At 46.1% G+C, this 16940-nt stretch overlaps 1 protein-coding gene across 2 annotated transcripts in view; it reads right to left on the bottom strand.

Moving 5' to 3' along the window:
- Positions 1 to 16940, bottom strand: part of DNAH1 (dynein axonemal heavy chain 1) — a 1058897-nt gene that overhangs the window by 644265 nt on the left and 397692 nt on the right. For both annotated transcript variants that reach the window (XM_029599497.1, XM_029599496.1), the window contains exon 28: positions 12449 to 12562. In XM_029599497.1, the coding sequence (XP_029455357.1) occupies positions 12449 to 12562 (114 nt within the window). The remainder of the gene's footprint in view (positions 1 to 12448; positions 12563 to 16940) is intronic.

The following is a 16940-nucleotide window of genomic DNA, read 5'->3' as shown; positions in this document are numbered from 1 at the left end:
TGAAATATGGTGGTTTGAAGCAAGAGGTGGTTCATATGCAATAAAGTAAGTGATTTTTGTTTCGGATAGAAGATAACTTATGGTAATATTTTGGACAGGATAGGTTAAAGGTGGTTTATCTGTTACAGAGGATGACATGATGGAACAATGGTCGGCACGGGTAATGAAATACTGGTTTGAGAACATAAGGGAATGATAAATTCCAGGTTAGTATAATGGTTAAAAAAATGAGAGCTGGTTACGTGGAGACATTGTGCAGCTTGTACATATTGATTTTATTTTTGAATTTGTATAGATGTAAAGCAGTTTCTGATGAAATAGACAACGGTAAAGCAGTTTTTGAAGAAATATATAGCGGTTTAAATGGAAGTTGTAGCAGTGGAGCTTGGGTAAGTGCAGTGATGTTGATAACAATGACTAGGGAAATAATAAGATATTTTTCCAAATTGTTTAAAAAAAATTTTTAAAAAATTTTTATTAGAAGGAAGAGCATTGGGGTAATAGATGCACGTATTCATTTGGCACATGTTTTTTGGTTTTAAGGTTTCCGGTAATGCTGAGATTTGGGCAATGAAGTTGAGATTCATGATTGCAAATTATTATGTGAACAAAATCCCCTGAAGAAACCAATGGGAGAAACAGGAGCTTCCTGTCAGGATAAGATTAAAGAAATTGCAATATCGATTGTGTTGGAATACAAGTCATGAATTTCATGAAAATGAGAATGGCAATTTAATTAAATGTTCACTATGTTAGGATGTAACCTATGAAATATGAACTTAATAAGGAACTTTAATTATAAATGATTGTTTACATTTGTGTTAAATATAATAGTGGTAGAAATTGGGGTAATTAATAATAAAAGAGGAGTATGTTTACATTGTAAATTAGGGAATGTTGCAATAGTATTGTTAAAGTGTAATAAATTTGTATTGTTGGTTTTTAATATTTTTATTACTGTGTGAGTGAATGTGGTGTGTATGGGTGATATAAATAGATATGTGTTATGTTTTTAAAGGTGTGTTAAATAATAAAAATTGAAGATAAAATTCATTGAAATACACGGGTATATTGTTTGTAATACTTGTCAGTGTTAATACCTGTGGTAGACCCAGGATAATTTTATTAATATACTTTTAGAAGGCCATGATAAGATTGCAGGCTTAAGTAAAAAAATATGGAAAACATCATTAATGCATAGTGAAGATGGTAGATGAAGCTTAAAGGTGACTGTATTGATCTGCTTCTCACTTGGGAAAGGCCCAATGAATCTAGGTGCAAATTTTAAAGATGGCATATGTAATCGAAGATTCCACGTTCTTAACCACATGAGATCTCCCACTTGCAGTTGAGGAGTGGCTCTTCTACTCTTATCGGCTTGAATTTTCATTCTGCCAGAGTTTTTTTCCAACAAGAGTCGTGTCTCCCTCCAAAACTTGGCCATGGAAGAAATGGTTTGCTCAACTGCAGGACATGTGGATGAAGTGGAAATGGGCAAAGGAAACAGAGGATGTCTCTCAAAAACCACAAAAATGTTTAGATTACTTACCTGGTAATCTTCTTTTCCTTAGTGTAGACAGATGGACTCAGTACGAATGGGACAGTATCCGCGTGCTAGCAGTTGGAGACGGATCTGACGTCAGTACGGGGGCGTATATAGCCCCACAGGAAGCGCAGCGACTCAGTAATCTTCCTTGCAAAAGCTGTTATGGATGTGTGTACTGACGCTCAGTGAAAAGTGAAAACAGGATTCCCCTGACCGATTGACAGTGGCTGGAGACCGCCAGCGTTCCCAACCGGAAAGCGTTGACACCTGGTAGAGTGCATGCTCTCATGTAAACAAAGGCATGGCTTACCTGGAATCGGTGAGACTCATGCACACAGACAGCGGGGCGGGATGCTGAGTCCATCTGTCTACACTAAGGAAAAGAAGATTACCAGGTAAGTAATCTAAACATTTCCTGGCGTGTAGCCAGATGGACTCAGTATGAATGGGATGTACAAAAGCTTTACCTCCCACCTGGGCGGGAGGCTGCCTGAGGACCATGCAAAACCGCCCTTGCAAAAGCTGAGTCCTCCCTGGCCTGGACGTCCAGACGGTAGAACCTGGAAAAGGTATGAAGGGAGGACCATGTCGCTGCTTTACAGATGCTGCCGGAGACAGCATCCGTGATTCAGCCCAAGACGCCGCTTGGGCCCTGGTAGAATGAGCCTTGACCTGTAGAGGCGGAGACTTCCCAGCCTCCACGTAGGCGGCTCTGATGACTTCTTTAATCCAGCGGGCGATGGTGGGCCGCGAGGCCGCTTCACCTTGCTTCTTCCCGCTGTACAGGACGAACAGATGGTCCGTCTTTAGTAGTTCTTGGGTAAGTTCCAGATACCTGGGCAGCAGTCTGCCAATGTCGAGATGGCGTAATAAACGACCTTCTTCAGATTTCTGCAAACCCGCCGTGGTAGGCAAGGATATGGTTTGATTAAGATGAAACTGTGAAACCACCTTAGGCAGAAAGGAGGGAACCGTACGAAGGTGGATAGCCTCTGGAGTGATCCTAAGAAAGGGATCACGGCAGGACAGTGCCTGTAACTCGGAGATGCGGCGTGCTGAACACACCGCCAGCAGGAATACCATCTTCAAGGTGAGAGAACGAAGAGACAGGCCCCGAAGGGGCCTGAAGGTGGATCCCGCTAGGAAATCCAAAACGAGGTTGAGGTTCCACAAAGGCACAGGCCACTTCAGTGGCGGACGAATATGCTTGACCCCTTGCAGGAAGCGAGAAACATCTGGGTGCTTGGCGATGGTCTTGCCATCCCTCCTGGGACCATAGCACGACAGCGCAGCCACCTGAACCTTGATGGAGCTGAGGGACAGACCCTTCTGAAGTCCATCCTGCAGGAAATCCAACACAATAGGGATTGTGGTTGCATGTGGATTGGTGCCATGAGTGTCGCACCATGCTTCAAATACTCTCCAGATCCGGATGTATGTGAGGGATGTGGAAAACTTGCGAGCCCGGAGGAGAGTAGCAATCACGGGCTCCAAGTAACCCTTCTTCTTCAATCTAGCCCTCTCAAGGGCCATACTGTAAGAGAGAATTGAGCCGGATCCTCGTGAAGAATGGGACCTTGACGGAGAAGGTCCCGGAGAGGAGGCAGAGGAAGAGGCTCCCCTGCCAGTAGTCTTCTCATGTCCGCGTACCAGGGTCTTCTTGGCCAGTCCGGCGCCACGAGAAGAACTAGGCCCCGGTGTCTCTGAATCTTGCGGATGACAGCGCCTAGCAGAGGCCACGGAGGAAAGGCGTACAGTAGAGTCCCTGGGGGCCATGGCTGAACCAGGGAATCGATCCCGTGAGAGTATGGGTCGCGCTTGCGGCTGAAGTATCTGGGTACTTGAGCATTGGACTTGTCCGCCAGTAAATCCATGTCCGGAAACCCCAATGATCCACGATCATCCGGAAGGCGGTCTGTGAGAGCTGCCACTCTCCCGGATTTAGGCTTTCTCTGCTGAGGAAGTCTGCCGTGGTATTGTCCTTCCCGGCAATGTAGACGGCGGAGACGGCCTGAAGATTCGCCTCTGCCCAAGTCATCAGAGGGGTGATCTCCAGAGAGACCTGATGGCTTCTGGTTCCGCCCTGACGGTTGATGTATGCCACCGTGGTGGCATTGTCGGACATCACTGACAGCTCTGTTTTTCAGTCTGTGAGCAAATCGAAGGCATGCCAGGCGGACCGCCTGAGCCTCCAGGCGATTGATGTTCCATGTGGACTCCTCCTTGTTCCATTGCCTCTGCGCGTGGAGTTCTTCGCAATGTGCTCCCCAGCCGCTCAGACTGGCATCCGTGGTGAGCAAGATCCACGTGGGCGAGGTCATCTTCACTCCCCTGCTCAGGTGGGCGGACTGCAACCACCACCTCAGCTGGGTCCGAACTCCGGCCGGCAGAAGAAGGTGCGTGGAATAGTCCCGTCGACGGGGGCTCCAGCGAGAGAGCAGGGAATGCTGTAGAGGTCTCATATGGGCCCTCGCTCAGGGCAACACGTCCAGGGTGGATGCCATGAGACCCAGAACCTGCATGTAATCCCAGGCCATGGGCAGACTGGCTCCCATCAGATACTGGAGACGTTGCCGAAGCTTCAATTGTCTTTTGGTCGTAAGACGGACCGTGTCCGCCCAGGTGTCGAACTGTACTCCCAGATACTCTATGGACTGGGAAGGCTGCAGACAGCTCTTGCTGAGGTTGATCACCCAGCCCAAGCTTTCCAGAAGGGTGATCACTCTGTCGGTAGTCCGCAGGCTCTCCTCTCGTGATTTCGCCCTGATCAGCCAGTCATCTAGGTAGGGATGGACTAGAATCCCTTCCTGCCTGAGCGCCGCCGCTACCACTACCACCACCTTGGTGAATGTCCGTGGCGACGTTGCCAACCCGAAGGGCAGAGCCCGAAACTGGAAGTGGCGGCCTAGGACCTTGAAGCGTAGGTAGCGCTGATGATCCGGATGGATCGGGATATGCAGGTATGCCTCTGACAGGTCTAATGCCGTGAGAAATTCTCCGGGCTGGACTGCGGCTTTGACGGATCGCAGAGTTTCCATGCGAAACCTCGGTACCCGTATGTAGCGATTGACTGACTTGAGGTCCAGCACAGGCCGAAAAGTGCCCCCTTTCTTGGGTACCATGAAGTAAATGGAATAGTGTCCAGAATTCACTTCCCAGGCAGGTACTGGGAGGATGGCGTTCAAGGACAGGAGCCTCGCCAGGGTAGCTTCCAATGCTGCCTTCTTGTGCGTGGGACAGGAAGATTCCACAAACTTCTCCAGGGGGAGATGATGAAAGTCCAGGTAATATCCCTCCCAGATAACGGCGAGGACCCATTGGTCCGACATAATCTCGACCCATCTGGGGTAGAAGAGGGCTAACCTGCCCCCTATGGCTTCGTCCCCCAGATGAGTCGGCGCATCCTCATTGGGAGGCGCGGCCGGGCCCGCTCCCCTCTGACGCTGCTTGGCCCGAAAGGACTGATTCCTGGCCGGAGGACATGGCGCCTGGTAGCGACCCCTGTAAGGAACAAAGCGCTGTGAACCCCTGCCCCTGGAGGGCCTTGGAAAGGCGCGCTGGCCCCTTCGGAACAGATCTTCCGGCAATCTGGGCACTGGAGAGGCGCCCCATGCACTGGCCAGTTTGTCCAGGTCGCTGCCAAAGAGAAAGGAGCCTTTAAATGGCAATCTAGTGAGGCATGTTTTAGAAGGCGCATCCGCTGACCATTTTCAGATCCAGAGCTGCCTCCTGGCGGCCACGCAGGATGAAATCCCTTTAGCTGTTGTGCGGACCAAGTCCGATGCTGCATCTGTAAGAAAAGAAAGGGCGGATTCCATGTCCGCCGCTGGAGCGTTGTTCCGAACCTGTGACAAACAGGCCCGCGTCACCACCGTGCAGCAGGTGGCGATCCGCAAAGATAAAGCTGCCACCTCAAAGGTCTGTCGCAGAATGGCGTCCAATCGCCGGTCATGAGGCTCCCTGAGGGCTGTCCCTCCGTCCACGGGAATGGTAGTGCGTTTGACCACAGCACTAATCAGGGCGTCCACCTGAGGGCACGCCAGCAACTCCTGTATAGCCGGTGCCAATGGGTACATGCCCCTCAGCGCCCGACCCCCTTTGAAGGCAGCCGCTGGTGCCGCCCATTCCAAATCGATCAGTTGTTGTGCCGCATGTAAGAAAGGAAAATGGCGGGATGTAGGACGAAGACCTTCCAACAGGGGGTTCTGCGCCGGGGGTACCGAAGCGCTGGGACCAGTAATATCCAATTCCGCCAGGCACCGAGACACCAGGTCGGAGAGATCCTCTTTAGGGAAGAACCGCCTCATGGTTCTATATGGCTCAGTCCCTGGAGGAAGGTCCCCCTCGTCCGGGAGCTCGGATTCGTCCGGTGAGACCTCCTGGTCTGACTGATCCGGACTGTCCAGCGGCGGGAAGTCCCGCTCATGATACGGGCGTGATGGCCCAGGAACCGGATCTGCAGGAACCACCACCGCAGCAGCAGGCGCAGCAGGCGCCGCAGGTGCAGCCACCGCAGGAATTACAGGAACAGCCGGAACCGCCGGGCCAGGCTGGGCAGCCGTTTGCATCTGGACAAAAGCATGAATTCCCTTAAAGAGATCCACCCAGGAAATCGAAGCAGCCTCTAATCGCCGGGGTACAAGCTCCCCCGGGATTCCGGATTGGTCGAGACTGCCCCCTAACTCCGGGGTAGCCCCTGGGGAACTGTCCACAAACCGTGGCTGGTCCAGACCCGAGGGTCGCACGGCCTCCTCACATTGGGCACATAGCGAGTCTGGCTCATCACTGCGCGTGGCCCGAAGCTGGCATGCAGAGCAGAGGCCAAGGGCTGCAATGCCCGAGGTAGGGGGCACCGGCGCCGCAGACTCTGCTGCGTCCCGCTCCATCGAGTGATAGGCGCTCAATAACAAGAAGCGGTAGCAAGCGGCGCTTAATACAACAGGCGCTTAACAATAATCCTATGCGGCAGCAAAAGGCGCTTAATACAACAGGCGCTCAATAATAATATGCGGCAGCAAAAGGCGCTTAATACAATAGGCGCTCAATAATTATGGGGTAGATTTTCAAATAGCGCGATTTGGCGTACTTTTGTTGGCGCATCAGGCGCCAACAAAAGTACGCTGGATTTTAGTAGATACGCGCGTAGCCGCGCGTATCCGCTAAAATCCGGGATCGGCGCACGCAAGGCTATCGATTCCGTATAGCCGGCGCGCCCCGAGCCGCGCAGCCTACCTCCATTCCCTCCGAGGCTGCTCCGAAATCGGAGAGGCCTCGGAGGGAACTTTCTTTTGCCCTCCCCTCACCTTCCCCTCCCTTCCCCTACCTAACCCACCCGCCCGGCCCTGTCTAAACCCCCCCCTTACCTTTGTCGGGGGATTTACGCCTCCCGGAGGGAGACGTAAATCCCCGCGCGACGGGACACGACCTGGGGGTGGGTCCGGAAGGCGCGGCCACGCCCCCGGACCACCCTGGGCCGTAACCACGCCCCCGAAACGCTACGGCCCGCCCCGAAAACGCCGCGTGGATCGGGCCCGCCCCCTCGACACGCCCCCCTCGGAAAACCCCGGGACTTACGCGAGTCCCGGGGTCTGCGCGCGCCGGTAGGCCTATTGAACATAGGCGCACCGGCGCGCAGGGCCCTGCTTGCCTAAATCCGGGCGGATTTAGGCGAGCAGGGCTCTTAAAATCCGCCCCAATATGCGGCAGCAAAAGGCGCTTAATACAAGAGGTGATCAATAAGCCTATGCGGCAGCAAGAGGCGCTTAATCTAACAGGTAGGAATGTACGCAGAATGGCCTACAATAGGCCTTCAACAATAGGCGGCTAGCGCTAGACGCTCAGTGTGCGGGCAATAGGCACTCAGTCATAGGCGGGCAGCCATATACGCTCAATATGCATTCAATAGGCTTTCAGCAATAGGCGATCAGCAGTATACGCTCAATAAGCATTCAATAGGCTTTCAGCAATAGGCGATCAGCAGTATACGCTCAATATGCATGCAATAGGCTTTCAGCAATAGACGGCTAGCGTTATACGCTTAGTGGCATGCAATAGGCACAATAAGCCAAAAACTCAAAAGGAGGAAGAAAAGCCGCGCCTATTACGGGCGCGGAGTACCTGAACCAGGCCCAAGATGGCGTCCTCCACGGCGTGCCACGCCGCCGATCCTCTGTGCTTCAGAGACCCGTAGGAAGAGCGGTGCAGCTTACCAGCGTCGGCACTCCTCGGCTGGAACACAAGCGGTCTCCGGCTGCGGGGGAAGGGAGCACCTCGCCACCGCAATTGAGGATATGCCCCCGCTACCTCGTCCACGCCGGGACCGAGGGCCTCGTAGGCTACACCTGAACGTCGTCCGGGGGCTATGTCACTGCCGCGGCTCGGCAGGACCGAGGACTTTCCCACCGGGGGAGCATGGTAATCACCCCGGGAGCTCGCTGGGGGAGGAACCCGAGGGTATCTACCGCAGGAGCGCGGGGCTCTAAGCCTGAATAGGCAAGAAACAACAAAGTAGAATCTGAAATGAGAAGAAAGAGAAAAAATCAAAGTAGTCTTGGAAAGCACGCTCAACTAGCGTGCAGGCACTCCAAACTGCTTTGGAGACGGAAATTACTGAGTCGCTGCGCTTCCTGTGGGGCTATATACGCCCCCGTACTGACGTCAGATCCGTCTCCAACTGCTAGCACGCGGATACTGTCCCATTCGTACTGAGTCCATCTGGCTACACGCCAGGAAAATGGGGTTTTCCCAGTAGCCTGAGCCACATGGTTGTTATGACACATCTCTGCCCATAACAATAAAGACGCCCAATTGTCTTGTCATTGATAGACATAGGATCGGAGGAGGGACTTTAGAGATTGATTTGTCCGTTTGGTGAGCCCATTGGTTTGTGGATGATAGGCTGAAGAAAATTCAAGTTTAATCCTTACTTTCTTACAGAGCTCCCTCCAAAATCTGGCTGTAAATTGGATGCCACTATCAAAAACGATGCTAATGGGCATCCCATGGAAACAAAAAAAATGTTGTAAAAATAACTGGGCTAATTCTGCGGCAGAAGGTAGACCAAGAAGAGGAATAAAATGGGCCATCCTGGAAAATCGATCTACCACCACCCAAATGACAGTGTTACCTTCTGGCGAGGGAAGGTCGGTGATAAAATCGGTGGCAATATAAGTCCAAGGTTCTTTAGTAATGGGCAAGTGCTATAATATTCCCAAAGTCTTCATACGAGGAGTTTTATGAGCCGCGCAATAGAACATGAATCTATGTAGTGTTTAACATCTTTTCTCCATTGGGGTCACCAATGTCGAGAGACAAGTTTTCTAGTGCGTGAAATTCCAGAGTGTCCTGCTAGCTGCGAATCATGGGCCCAGCGAAGAACGTTCAATCTCAAGTGTTTGGGTACCACCGTTTTGCCTATGGGTACTGTAAATGTTGTAGTGAGTCGTATTTGAGCTGGATCAATTATGTATCGAGGTGGCTCGGGCATGTCATCATGATTGAAACTCCTGGAGAGAGCATCTGCCTGAAGATTCTTTTGTGTGGATTGAAAATGAAGGTTAAAATTAAATCTACTGAAAAACAGTGCCCACCAAGCCTGCTGAGGATTCAGATGTTGAGCCTGAGCAAGATAAGCTAAATTTTTATGGTCAGTGTAAACGGTAATAGTATGTCTGGCTCCCTCTAGAAGATGTCGCCATTCTTCAAATGCAGACTTTGTAGCCAAGAGCTCCCATTCTCCAATCATATAATTCTTTTCTGCTGGAGAAAATTTCTTGGAAAAGAAGGCACAAGTCATGAATTTCCCAGACTCTGCTGGTTGTAGCAAAAGAGCTCCAACTCCCAAGGCTGATGCATCAACTTCCAGGATAAAAGGTTTAGTCGAATCAGACAGTCTTAAACAAGGATCTTTAATAAACTCCTTCTTCAAGCTTTGAAACGCATAAGTAGCCTCGTCCGGCCAATTATGAATAGGAGCTCCTTTTTTGGTTAATGCGGTGAGAGGAGCCACCAAAGTAGAGAATTCTGAAATAAATTGTCTATAATAATTAGAGAATCCTAAAAATATTTGTAAAGATTTAAGTCCTACCGGTTGAGGCCATTCCACGATGGCTTTAAGTTTTTCAGGATCCATAGATAATCCTTTCCTGTAAATGATATACCCCAAAAATGGTAATTGCTCCTTATGAAATAAACATTTCTCTAACTTAGCATAAAGCTTATTTTTCCTAAGACATTGGAGTACTTGTCGCACATGATGCTGATGTTGTTCCTCAGATTCTGAAAATATTAATAAATCATCCAGATTAACAATGATGTGGAAATAGAGAAGATCTCGGAATATATCGTTGATCATATCTTGAAATACAGCTGGAACATTACAAAGCCCGAACAGCATAACCATGTATTCATAATGTCCATCACATGTGTTGAAAACAGTCTTCCATTCATCTCCCTTCCGTATACAAATCAAATTATAGGATCCTCTTAAATCCAACTTGGTAAAAATTTGGGCTCCTTTAATCCGATCAAATAACTCTGAAATAAGAGGAATGGGGTATCGATTTTTCTTGGTTATATTATTTAATCCTCTTTAATCTATGCACGGTTGTAACGGCCCATCCTTCTTTTTAACAAAATAAAATCAGGCTCCAGCTGGCGAGGAAGATGGCCTAATGAATTCCTGAGCCAAATTCTTCTGAATATAATGTGTCATGGCTTCAGATTCAGGTTCAGATAAGGTGTAAACTCTCCTCCTAGGGGGAGATTTCCCAGGAAGAAGATCGATGCAACAATTATAGGCTCGGTGAGGTGGTAATGATTCCGCCTTTTGCTGGCTAAAGACATCTGCAAATTCCTTGTAAAGCGTGGATACTCTAGATGTCAAAGCCACAGAGATGATCTAATGGGTTAAACAATTCTGAACACAAAATGGGCTCCAACTGGCCAATTGTAGAGATGCCCAATCCAGACAAGGTTGATGTAGTCTTACCCAGGGTAGGCCAAGGATTTACGGAAGAAGGAAGTACATAAAACTGAATATATTCCTGGTGTAGGATTCCTGAATTCATCCTAATGGGTTTGGTAATATAGGAGATTCGGATTCCCAGTGGTTGTCCAGAAACAGAAGTAATCGCGAGAGGGTTGTTTAATGGTTCTGTAGGAATATGATGAAATCTAACCAAGTCCTCTTGTATGAAATTGCCGGCCGCTCCTGAATCTATGAATGCTTGGAGATGAATCGCCTCTTCCTCCAATGAAACGGTACCCGGAATTAATATCTGTGGAGACGGAATGGTGGGACCCATGGAGGCCTCTCCTACCCGGCCTAGGTCTGAAAGTTTCCCGACTTGTTAGGGCATCTGTCTGTAAAAGATGAGACTGGAAAATTGGGCATCCAAATGGCAGATGAAATTTAATGTGGATAAGTGCAAGGTGATGCATATAGGGAAAAATAACCCATGCTATAATTACACAATGTTGGGTTCCATATTAAGTGCTACAACCCAAGAAAGAGATCTAGGTGTCATAGTGGATAACACATTGAAATCGTCGGTGCAGTGTGCTGCGGCAGTCAAAAAAGCAAACAGAATGTTGGGAATTATTAGAAAAGGAATGGTGAATAAAACGGTAAATGTCATAATGCCTCTGTATCGCTCCATGGTGACACCGCACCTTGAATACTGTGTACAATTCTGGTCGCCGCATCTCAAAAAAGATATAATTGCGATGGAGAAGGTACAGAGAAGGGCTACCAAAATGATAAGGGGAATGGAACAACTCCCCTATGAGGAAAGACTAAAGAGGTTAGGACTTTTCAGCTTGGAGAAGAGACGGCTGAGGGGGGATATGATAGAGGTATTTAAAATCATGAGAGGTCTAGAACAGGTAGATGTGAATCGGTTATTTACTCTTTCGGATAGTAGAAAGACTAGGGGGCACTCCATGAAGTTAGCATGGGGCACATTTAAAACTAATCGGAGAAAGTTCTTTTTTACTCAATGCACAATTAAACTCTGGAATTTGTTGCCAGAGAATGTGGTTAGTGCAGTTAGTATAGCTGTGTTTAAAAAAGGATTGGATAAGTTCTTGAAGGAGAAGTCCATTACCTGCTTTAATTAAGTTGACTTAGAAAATAGCCACTGCTATTAATAGCATCAGTAGCATGGGATAGACTTCGTTTTTGGGTACTTGCCAGGTTCTTATGGCCTGGATTGGCCACTGTTGAAACAGGATGCTTGATGGACCCTTGGTCTGACCCAGTATGGCATGTTCTTATCAAAGTTATTCTTGAGTCCAAAGAAACAACCAGCATAGTACCTGTTTTGACAGGACTCTGCATCAGAGATATATAAACCATGGCATTCTCAAAACAGGGACCATGCTGGGCATTCTTTTGAACTTGGGAAGTATTTCTTTGATTTGTTTGAGACTATTATGTGCTGACAAAACATAAAAGAAAGAGAAAATTTTGATTATTTGAGACTTGATGATTAAAACTGAAATACACTGTTATGAGTTTCCCTTTACTTTCACATATTTTTTCATATGTTGGTGTTAATTTTCTATACACTATTTGACTCTTTGGTGTTATCTTGGGGTTTGTTTTTTTTGGTTTGGGATGGTCATATTATTTTTACATACCAGTTTTGGTGGAATCTGCAAGAGACATGGAGTGCCCATGAAAGTCAGAGGGATAAGTTTTGTCTGCCAGTGAGGCGTGAGATGTTAGTAAAATGATATGCTACAAAACAAACAGAATTATTATATCTGTCAGTGAGGCAAAGACTTTTAGTGATCCTGGGGATCTCATGTAATTTAGTCAGAGGGGATGGTGTTAACTTTCTATGAAGGAGTGATCTCTAGGAATTATGAAGACAACATGTTACTCAGATATTGCTTTACCTGTCTGTGAGGGGAGTGATCACAAGCCGCCCACTGTTTCCAAGGTATTCATAGCCATAAATAAATTCAGCATTCACTGCTTGAATATAAAGATCATTCCTTGTCCAGTAGTATCTAATAGTAAAGAAGCACAGTGCATTGCAATAGATAAAAATGAAAAAATAGTAATAAACAGATGAAAATAAAGGACAAATACAAGATATTACACTTATAGGATGATTTTAAAAGGGTTGGTTGTGCAAAAATGCCCACATATTTGGGCCGTGCGCAAGCAACGAGGATTTAAAAAAGCTGTAAAATACATGCGTATGTGCCCATTCGTATATAAGGAATAAGGGGGATGAAATGGGGCGGGGCATGGGTGTTCCAGGTTGGGGCCAAGACTTACACATGTAACTCTGAATTTTCAAACTGAAAACCGCAATGTCTATATGCTAGATTTCCACTGAACTTTACTGCTGCGCCTGATGAGGAGCAAGTATATAGATTTCAAGTTTTAGGGTTTCTAGAACAGGGTGATGGATCCAGGTCAATTGGGGTTATGTCGTATGAAGAACTATAGAGGTCTGGAAGGTTCACTATTAACTGGATAAACTGGTGGAGTAATTGCAAAACTGGGAAAGTGCATTGCACAAGTGTGTTTTAAAATTTGCTGACATACATGCTTAAAAGCCACCAAGGTCCTACAGAAGACACACATGCACTAGCTGTGCTCAAGTAACTTCTTAAAATTAGAAGCAAACTTATTGTGCAGTTGGTACATTTTAAAACATCCATGTGCAGACAATTACAAATTCCAGCTTATCCTCGTTCACACACCAATACGTGCATATATGGGCACACGCGCACTCATTTTAAAATCAACCTCTTTGTTAAAGAAACTGCATATATACATAATAAGAAATCACTAGTCAGCTAGGATGTAGCAGAAAAATATGTGGGAGGTGTAGCAGAACACAAATGGTATATCAGTCTGCAATTTTGTACTGCTACAAAAAACAGCTAACACTGTCCTGAATGTATTATCTGAAGTGTCATATACAAGACAAGTGATGTCATTCTCGTATTCTTGAGAATATTGGTAAGGTATTTATTGGAATTTTTTGTCCAGGCTTGGGATCCAAGAAGAATGTAGACCCATTTGAAGAAAGTCCAGCAGATAGCAACACAAATAAGCATTAAAGGTAGTAAATGCATCTCAGAGACATGGTGGAAGGAGGACAACCAATGGGAAACTGCTATAACAGGGTACAAATTATATCGCAATGACAGAGAGGAGCACCCGGGAGGCAGTGTGGCGCTTTATGTCTGGGATGGCATAGAGTCCAACAGGATAAACATCCTGCATGAGACTAAATGCACAATTGAATCTTTATGGGTAGAAATCCCTTGTGTGTCGGGGAAGACTATAGTGATAGGAGTATACTACCGTCCACCTGGTCAAGATGGCGAGACTGACAGTGAAATGCTAACAGAAATTAGGGAAGCTAACCAAATTGGTAGTGCGGTAATAATGGGAGACCTTCAATTACCCCAATATTGACTGGGTAAATGTATCATTGGGACAAACTACAGAGATAAAGTTCCTGGATGGAATAAATGATAGTTTTATCGAGCAATTGGTTCAGGAACCGACGAGAGAGGGAGCAATTTTAGATCTAATTCTCAGTGGAGTACAGGATTTGGTGAGAGAGGTAACGGTGTTGGGGCCACTTGGCAATAGTGATCATAATATGATCAAATTTGAATTAACAACTGGAAGGGAGACAGTAAGCAAATCCACGGCTCTCGTGCTAAACTTTCAAAAGGGAAACGTTGATAAAATGAGAAAAATAGAAAAACACTGAAAGGAGCAGCTACAAAAGTAAAAAGTGTGCAAGAGGCGTGGTCATTGTTAAAAAGTACCATTCTAGAAGCACAATCCAGATGTATTCCACACATTAAGAAAGGTGGAAAGCAGGCAAAACGATTACCGGCATGGTTAAAAGGTGAGGTGAAAGAAGCCATTTTAGCCAAAAGATCTTCATTCAAAAATTGGAAGAAGGATCCAACAGAGGAAAATGCATAAATGTTGGCAAGTTAAATGTAAGACATTGATAAGACAAGCTAAGAGAGAATTTGAAAAGAAGTTGGCCATAGAGGCAAAAACTCACAGTAAAAACTTTTAAAAATATATCTGAAGCAAAAAGCCTGTGAGGGAGTCAGTTAGACCGTTAGATGATGGAGGGGTTAAAGGGGCACTTAGAGAAGATAAGGCCATCGCTGAAAGATTAAATGATTTCTTTTCTTCGGTGTTTACTGAAGAGGATGTTGGGGAGGTACCCATACTGGAGAAGGTTTTCACGGGTAATGATTCAGATGGACTGAACCAAATCACGGTGAACCTAGAATATGTGGTAGACCTGACTGATAAACTGAAGAGTAGCAAATCACCTGGACCGGATGGTATACACCCCAGTGTTCTGAAGGAACTAAAAAATGAAATTTCAGACCTATTAGTAAAAATTTGTAACCTATCATTAAAATCATTCATTGTACCTGAAGACTGGAGGATAGTTAATGTAACCCCCATATTTAAAAAGGGCTCCAGGGGAGATCTGGGAAATTACAGACCGGTTAGCCTGACTTCAGTGCCAGGAAAAATAGTGGAAAGTGTTCTAAACATCAAAATCACAGAACATATAGAAAGACATGGTTTAATGGAACAAAGTCAGCATGGCTTTACCCAAGGCAAGTCTTGCCTCACAAATCTGCTTCACTTTTTTGAAGGAGTTAATAAACATGTGGATAAAGGTGAACCTGTATGTGTAGTGTACTTGGATTTTCAGAAGGCATTTGACAAAGTTCCTCATGAGAGGCTTCTGGGAAAAGTAAAAAGTCATGGGATATGTGGCGATGTCCTTTCGTGGATTACAAACTAGCCGAAAGACAGGAAACAGAAAGTAGGATTAAATGGACAATTTTCTCAGTGGAGGGGAGTGGGCAGTGAAGTGCCTCAGGGATCTGTACTGGGACCCTTACTTTTCAATATATTTATAAATGATCTCGAAAGAAATACGACGAGTGAGGTAATCAAATTTGCAGATGATACAAAATTGTTCAGAGTAGTTAAATCACAAGCAGATTGTGATAAATTGCAGGAAGACCTTGTGAGGCTGGAAAATTGGGTATCCAAATGGCAGATGAAATTTAATGTGGACAAGTGCAAGGTGATGCATATAGGGAAAAATAACCCATGCTATAGTTACACAATGTTAGGTTCCATATTAGGTGCCACTACCCAAGAAAGAGATCTAGGCATCATAGTGGATAACACATCGAAATCATCGGTTCAGTGTGCTGAGGCAGTCAAAAAAGCAAACAGAATGTTGGGAATTATTAGAAAGGGAATGGTGAATAAAACGGAAAATGTCATAATGCCTCTATATCACTCCATGGTGAGACCGCACCTTGAATATTGTGAACAATTCTGGTCGCCGTATCTCAAAAAAGATATAATTGCGATGGAGAAGGTACAGAGAAGGGTTACCAAAATGATAAAGGGAGTGGAACAGCTCCCCTATGAGGAAAGACTAAAGAGGTTAGGACTTTTCAGCTTGGAGAAGAGACAGTTGAGGGGGGATATGATAGAGGTGTTTAAAATCATGAGAGGTCTAGAACGGGTAGATGTGAATCTTTTTTTACTCTTTCAGATAATAGAAAGATTAGGGGGCACTCCATGAAGTTAGCATGGGGCACATTTAAAACTAATCAGAGAAAGTTCTTTTTTACTCAACGCACAATTAAACTCTGGAATTTGTTGCCAGAGGATGTGGTCAGTGCAGTTAGTATAGCTGTGTTTAAAAAAGGATTGGATAAGTTCTTGGAGGAGAAGTCCATTACCTGCTATTAATTAAGTTGACTTAGATAATAACCACCGCTATTACCAGCAACGGTAACATGGAATAGACTTAGTTTTTGGGTACTTGCCAGGTTCTTATGGCCCGGATTGGCCACTGTTGGAAACAGGATGCTAGGCTTGATGGACCCTTGGTCTGACCCAGTATGGCATGTTCTTATGTATGTTACCCCATACATTCTGTTAAGGGTAGTAGCAGAAATGTTACACCTAAAGTTAACAAAGGTTACCCCTTTTCTTCATTGCTAACCTCAAGCGTTTAGGGATTTGCATTTATCCCATGCCCTTTTTAAATTCATTTACTGTTTTTGTCCTCACCACCTCTTTCGGGAGGGCATTCCAGGCCTCCACCACCCTGTATATGAAGAAATATTTCCTGATGTTTGTTCTGAGTCTTCCACCCTGGAGTTTCATATTGTGTGGCTCCTAGTTGTACACTTTCCTTTCCAAATTGCATCGCATTAGCTTGTTTGTACCATGGCATTCAGAAAAGCATAGAGGTGTGGTTATGAAAATATCATGCAATGGGCTATTTAATCACAATGCACATTGCAATGAGTTCTGTTTTGTGTGATATTTTCTTGCTGTACAAAA

This window comes from Rhinatrema bivittatum, chromosome 4 (genome assembly GCF_901001135.1).
Source record: "Rhinatrema bivittatum chromosome 4, aRhiBiv1.1, whole genome shotgun sequence".
NCBI lineage: Eukaryota > Metazoa > Chordata > Amphibia > Gymnophiona > Rhinatrematidae > Rhinatrema > Rhinatrema bivittatum.
This window is presented reverse-complemented; position numbering and strand designations above follow the sequence as displayed.